The following is a 6,796-nucleotide window of genomic DNA, read 5'->3' on the forward strand; positions in this document are numbered from 1 at the left end:
AACATTGCCGTGCCTTATTCACCTCAATAAATTTTTCAATTACCACAAATGAAATGCATGCGGTGATAGTATTCAGAAGACGTGGACACACATAAGCATGTGGACTGATTTTTAAACACTCCATTTAAATATACTCAGTTGCTTGATGACACTTCGTTTTAATCTTGTATGGAGATAATATGACTGACTAAAAAAAAAAACTTAGGATATTTGTTAACTTCACGTATTGCAAAAGCTAGGTTGGATTTTTTTCCCAATTTTTTTATTTAAAAAATAAAAGGTAACCTCTTATTACTGAGTCATCATCAGTTTGTTTGCTGTTTCTTCATTTATGGATTTCTGTCAGGAATACCCCACACACTGGAATCTGTCTAAATGTAACACCATCAGAAGAAACCCAGCTCCATGTGTGTCATATGTGGTAATTGAGTAAGCTGGTGGAATGTTCATCTCAGGACTGTTCTGTGTAGATCTGTTCTTGTGTTATGTTGAGGCCACTTTGTAGTTCCTTTGCCTACAAATGTAGAACTGAAGAGTAGTTAGAATCGGTTTCTGTTTAATTATGAAATTTCTTGGGTTGATGAATATTTTTTGATATTTTCTTGTCATTATCTATGTTCTCTTTTATGGAGAGAAATAAGGCACGTCAGAGCAATTTTTAAGACTAGCCCATTTTCTGTGCATTTGGAATCAAAAGAGTAGCAGTAGTTTTTCATATATTTGATTAATTTTACTCTTATTCATCAATGGTTTAAGCCACTGCAAACTAAAGTACTAAACTATATCTTATCCCGCATTAGCCGATGTATATTTAACCATCAGTCATTGTTCTGCCACACAGAAAGAGTAATGGCCGTCTCTGTTCTGGTCCAACAGTGGCATGTTTTTTTCAGCTGATTAAAATTAACACAATAACTATTTGATTGATTTAATCACACATACCTAAGCCAAAGCCATTCAGTAATTGTGGTAGGAGTGGATTAATAAGCACCGTGGTAGGTTCATTGGTTTCGATACGAGGAAGAAGTCTTGTGTATTTTTTCCATTAAGAGGAACACAGCTTGTAGCAGTTAAGGGACTCAAGAGAACTTCTTTCTTCTGTTTCAGTGTATGGACAGATTGGTGCCAGAGTAAAAGTGCTACAACCACAACACTTAACCCATTTGTGTACATAAGTGGAGTCTAACCCTGCACACAGCATCTGTCAACAGGACATTCTCAAGGAGACAGCAATGATTAGCAGCTCTCCATAAAGACCTTTTATATCCTTCTTTTTCACTAATACTGCATTCATAATATCATCAGTGACCAGTAAATAATGAATAATGCAATTTATGATTAACATTTAACCTCTCGTTGTCTCTAAGCAAGAACCAGATCATATTGCTGCCCAGTGCTGAATAACAGCTTATGCTGAGTAATTCATTTAGCGTACTTCTTTACTGGAGATTGTAGTCTGCTGTCCATAAATTAATTGGTCATGTTTCATGAAAATGTCATTGGTTATGTTAATGACCTGTCATTCAACTTTGATATTTTACTGAACACTGTCAATATTTTTAGTGACTGGTTTTGAGCAGGTGATGACCACTTGAAAGAGCAAATTTTTTCACACATATTGTCACAGGAAAAATTCATGGCATCAAGTATATTGGCAAACCATACTTGGATTGAAACTGTCTTGGAGCTTAGGTGGAGATAAAAGCCTTTGGCCTTATCTTTCAAAAGTGCATTCCAAAAATTCTAGCAGCTCTTGATCACATATACATAGAGCTCTTGATCTCCTGAGACATGTTCTACATTCTATTCCTACTGTATGCCACATGTAATAGCCAATTAAATATTACATATTTAATACATACACAAGTGCAACCTGTGCCCTAAGAAGTGTATCTTACCAGATCTATAGTAAAATCTTGGAATGCATAAAATGGAAAATCCTGTCTCTTAAAACAGTAGTTTCTAATGGAAGTGTTCTCTACAACTCTTACAAATGTTGAGTAGTCATCATTGTACTGCACAAGCATTGAACAGCTCAGCCGATTTGATTGTGTTCCCTAGGCTTGTGTTGGTGAGTCAGAGCTGTAGACTTTGCAGTGTAGTCCTCTTGAGGTTTTGGTCTCTCAGATCTGCAGCAGTGCCTTTCCCCTGCAGCTCTCCAACAGGGAGAGGGTTAGTCAACTGGATGCCCCTCCCGCTGACGTGGGGGGAGTCCAGTGGGGAGTCGTCATGGCAACCCAAACCAGTAAAGGCAGGGAGTTGCCTGCAGGCTTGAACTGTTGTCATGGGTACTCGCCGACTGTGGGTTGGAAGATCACTCAAGCCACACCTCCATTGCTCTGTTCCAAAAACAGACTGTGTAGAAGAGTGGAGAGGAACAATCTAGAGATATGCTGGATTTGCATGACAGTTTCAACTCAAATTGGCTCTGTGAACAACATACTGCTCTTGAGAAGGGAAGAAAATATCTCACTTTGTTCTGCATTTCCATTTGTAAAATATAATGTCGCATTTTTGCTATTGGACTGGATTGCTACACTCAGTTGACTTCCTTTCTGTGTCATGTTACAGATTTCAGTTGCTCTAAATGTTAGAAGTTCATGGAATGTTTACAGAGAACATAATCCTTTGTCTAACACCAGATATTGAGTTGAATGAATGAATTGAATGATTTCAGTTCAGTAAATTGTAGGAACAAATAAATAAACAATTTACCCAAATCTACTAGTTGGACAATTAAGATATAACACTCTTACTATCTTGCAACACGAGCACAACAGCAGCTTGTCAATCAACATCCCCAGACTAATATCCATAGAAACACTGTTAGTGTTCTTAAAAGTTTGTATTTAATAAGATAAATTGCTGTAAAAAAAACTGTAAAAGGAACAACAGTTGGATTCTTTTACAGTGTTTAATACATAGTGTCAGTGAAAGCATGTGATAGTGTTATGCATGTATTTGAATGTAAAAAGCAGCCTATGTCTTGGAAAGATAAATGAAAAACAAAAACCTATAAGTTTACTGATAGGGCTAGTACAAAAATGTGTTATTATGTTCTCTGAAACCTTAACCAGTACAGAAAATTAACATTTTGCAGATTGTTCTGCTGGATATGAATGACTGACCTCAACAAAGGATAGGAAGAATGTTGACTTCTGTAAAAATCATAGCTACCTATGCCCACCCTAATTTAGGGTTAATATCTTTGATTACATTGCATGAATAACTACTTGAAACTTTAATGATCATAGTTCTAAGTGGTGATAATTTCTCTACCATACACAGCTTAGTTTCTTTTAATGACATGCCATCTAAAATGGCCTCCAACTATGATCAGGGGTCCAAGTATCTCTAGTGCCAAAACGGAATAAATATCACAATGCCCTTTACTATTCTTGACTGTTCTGTTTCTTACTTTCTATCTGTGAAATCTCAGAGACACCCCCTCACAAGGTGGCCATCTCTGCAATAAGAGAGGTTAGCATATACTTCTTTTGTTATGCGTGAACAAGTGGTGAGACTAATGGTGAGAAGGACACCGAGCTTGGAAGACACAACCATGGAAGGCAACGCCCTCAGTGGTGTGGTTGTGGACCCCTGTAAACACTGGTCATTTGAGAAAGGAGTAGGAAAAAGTGGTCAGGCCGCTAACCTCTAGTCACTAAACATCACAGAGAGCACTGCCACAGACCTGTGGGCCATCTGGCCATCTTATCAGGTGAATGAGTTAAATCAGTGTCCACCAATTCCAGTCCTTTGTGCCCACTGGATGCCACAGTCTTTATCTAGCTAAGGTATACCACAGCTGGCCAAAACAAAAACTTGGTTATTAGTGCAGAGGTGTGCTTCTGTTGAGAAAGAACAAATATTTGCTTCTAAGCGTTTTCTCAGAACAGAAACAATGTTCTAAGTCTATTGAGAACCAGTTATCTTTATGTATCTTAATAGTTTTCTTTATGTATCTTTATAGTATATAGTTATGTAACTTTATAAGTAACAAATATATACTTCACAGTATATTGTTTTGTATAGGTTTTCACTGTACTCTTGCGAGTTTCTCATTTTCAGGCTTATTTGGATACTCCAATAGAAATACTCCAAAAAAAAAAGAAAGAAAGAAAAAAAACATAACAAATACAAATGTGTAATCCTAGTCAGTTTTCAGTGCATATGTCTTCAAAACTTTTCTGGAAAATCATTCAGTGGTGGGTATAGACCACTGGTGTTCTGATAAGGGTTTATGCTAGGAGGAGCTGGATAGGGGGAGCTATTCCATCCTGGCTGGTTTGGTCCATAATACGGCCCAAATCCAACCTCACTATAAGGAGGAGGAGGTGGCATCATGTTCATATCCGGGTTGGGCGGCACCATGTTGCTCATATCAGGGCCAAGAGGAAGGATTACCACTGGAAATTTGATCTCTGGGTCTGAAGCATATGGTACATCAAGATAGACCTGAGAGGCAAAAAAAACAAACAAAAAAAAACAGGTTTAGATCAAGTTTTTCTTTTTCGCTAAATGTCAGTCCACACTCACATTTCACAAGTGTATTCTAAAAGGCCTGATACACACTAAGATTTTCGCTGATAAAGACTTTAAAATCATTTGTGTCCTTTCTATTGTGTACACTTGATATCTCTATTCCCTTCTGTGTATACTTGCATATATAGTGTAGTATGGGATATGGAATCATTGCTTGCTGGGTAGTACACTGTACATGACATGTTTAGAAGACAAAATGCTTTTCATAGTGCTGGCTATTGAGTAATAGTTATTTCAGTTCAAACTAACACTGCCTGAAAAAATGGTCGTCATCAAAACAAAAATAAAAACAAAAACAAACAAAAAAGGATGAGAATCTGTTAATGTTTCATCAGAATATGTGTTGGTAGTCGGAGAGGTCTGGCTGGCATCATTTGCATGGGGTTTGAAGACTCCAAATTTTTTCTTCTGATACTCACCCTGAGTCTGTACTCCACTTTGAGTATCCTACAGTTCAGAATGGAGGTCATTATATCAGGTGGGATGTTCAGCACTCTGGTCACATTTCTCTGAGTTGATGGCTCAATAGGCTCCCCTTGCTCTTTCAAGATCTCATGTGTGTGGACTCTCCTCCTTCCTCTTGCAAAAAAGCTATGCTTCACATAAAAGGAATATTTCAGCTTAACTGCACGGGAGGAGTTGTTGTGAACTTCAGCCATAACTTTCAAGCCTTCTCCTGTAAAGAGAAAATATGAGTAAAGGTCAAATTAAGGTGTTTACAATGGAACACACAGTGAAAAAAGACTGATATTGCAAGACTTTCTGTTTAATCAGCAGACCCTCTAACACCTCTTAATATCTAGTAATTCATACAGTCCATAAGGGTTATCAGTAGTCTGCTCTATTTCTGAGTATTACTTAAGTCCATAGACATCAAACAATTGTTCTTAGTGTTTACAATTTCATGACTTTTTAAATGCAGTACTATATTTCAAAGGTCAGTGTTCAACAGTATTGTTAGATTGAGATAATGTATACACTGTGCCTTTATGTCTTTCAGAGTCCTACTGAAAAGTACAAACACGTGCATGGAGCAGGAATGCAGGCAAAGACAAATATGACACTACACACCCACTTTGTTTTCAACAAAAAAACCTGAAAAGTGAGCCCCGAGGAAGAGAATTACATGGTTATAGGGAAAACATGGAGTAGAGTCAGTAAACAGTGTTTCCATCAAGTTGTAGACTTCTTTATTTAAAAAAAAAAAAAGAAGAAAAAAAAAATAAAAGAAAAACCTTAATCATGTGAATGATAGTCAAAATGCACAGGAAAGCTAGTTTACCCAAATAGTAACCCATCTTCTCCATATTTGTGCTGATGGAAACACTTCCAGAGGTGAAGACTCTCATTTTCTTGTCCTTGGTACCATACTGTGGAAGCTAATTGAAATATAGATTTAATTATAGCCCACCTAACAGACACAATTACAAAAATGTAATGTAAAAAAGATATTGAAAATCTTATCTTAAATAGGACTTAAATATGATTCCATGTCTTTACCATCAGATCAGGAATGGTCAGGTCTGGTTTTGGCACGTAAGCAAATTCAGTTTTGGCTTTGTTAGACACTCGCATTGATCTAGACAATTTTGTCTCCAAGGAGTAGACAACTTTGCCAACAGAGCCTTTGAATGATGCTGGCATATTTCTGACAAAGAAAAGATTGTGGGAAAAGTCAGATCAGTGATGTTCAAAGGCTTACTCGACTGCATGTGCTCTGCAATCGCGGTAATGCAGTTTATCTGTATTATTGTGTTATCAGGGAAACTTTAGGTGCCATTTAAGGCACTAGTCTTACTGCTGAGGAATCTGAAAGGTGAATGGGTAAACATGGGTTCCTGGAGGAATAACATTGGAATCTGAGAAAGTGCAAATCAGGGTTAGTGTGGATCTGGTTTGTCTTTTTCAGCATGATGTAAACAAAGAGAAACTGGACTATATAAACAACACGACTAAATGGTTGTTAGGTTTGCGGATAAAACATCTTACCTTTATTCTGTCCCTCACGAATAAGAAATTGCTCCAACGAAAAATATTTCTCTTTATCATGGTATACTACCGTAGTTTGACCATGACGCTCAGTCCACATCACGTTTGCTTTTCCTTTAGCTTTAACTAACAGAGACTGTATTTCCGCAGTTTTCGCAACTTCCACAGTGACTTGCCCGGATATGAAATCTCCGCTTGTAAATGTATTCTTTTCATTTATGGCGTTGTAAGTGACCTTTATGTCCTTAATTGTGAATGACAT

General features: G+C 37.3%; 1 protein-coding gene across 1 annotated transcript; it reads right to left on the reverse strand.

The window, feature by feature from the left end:
* Nucleotides 1-2,076: 2,076 nt before the first annotated feature.
* Nucleotides 2,077-6,796, reverse strand: LOC115827939 (arrestin domain-containing protein 3-like). Its single transcript, XM_030791834.1, has 7 exons — nt 6,535-6,796; nt 6,344-6,404; nt 6,046-6,193; nt 5,828-5,924; nt 4,965-5,221; nt 4,221-4,458; nt 2,077-2,339 (listed from the first exon to the last, which is right to left on the reverse strand). Exons 1-7 carry the CDS (start codon nt 6,794-6,796, stop codon nt 2,077-2,079), a joined length of 1,326 nt encoding a protein of 441 aa, XP_030647694.1.

This window comes from Chanos chanos, chromosome 14 (assembly GCF_902362185.1).
Source record: "Chanos chanos chromosome 14, fChaCha1.1, whole genome shotgun sequence".
In the NCBI taxonomy this organism is placed as follows: Eukaryota; Metazoa; Chordata; class Actinopteri; order Gonorynchiformes; family Chanidae; genus Chanos; species Chanos chanos.

Excerpts from the sequence above, each read along its gene's own strand:
- LOC115827939 (XM_030791834.1), bottom strand. The coding sequence starts at position 6,796 with ATGTCATTCACAATTAAGGACATAAAGGTCACTTACAACGCCATAAAT. Across the intron at positions 6,405-6,534 it reads TCGTGAGGGACAGAATAAAG|ATTCCAATGTTATTCCTCCA; the intron begins GTAAGATGTTTT and ends GCACTTTCTCAG. Across the intron at positions 4,459-4,964 it reads AAGTGGAGTACAGACTCAGG|GTCTATCTTGATGTACCATA; the intron begins GTGAGTATCAGA and ends TTTGCCTCTCAG.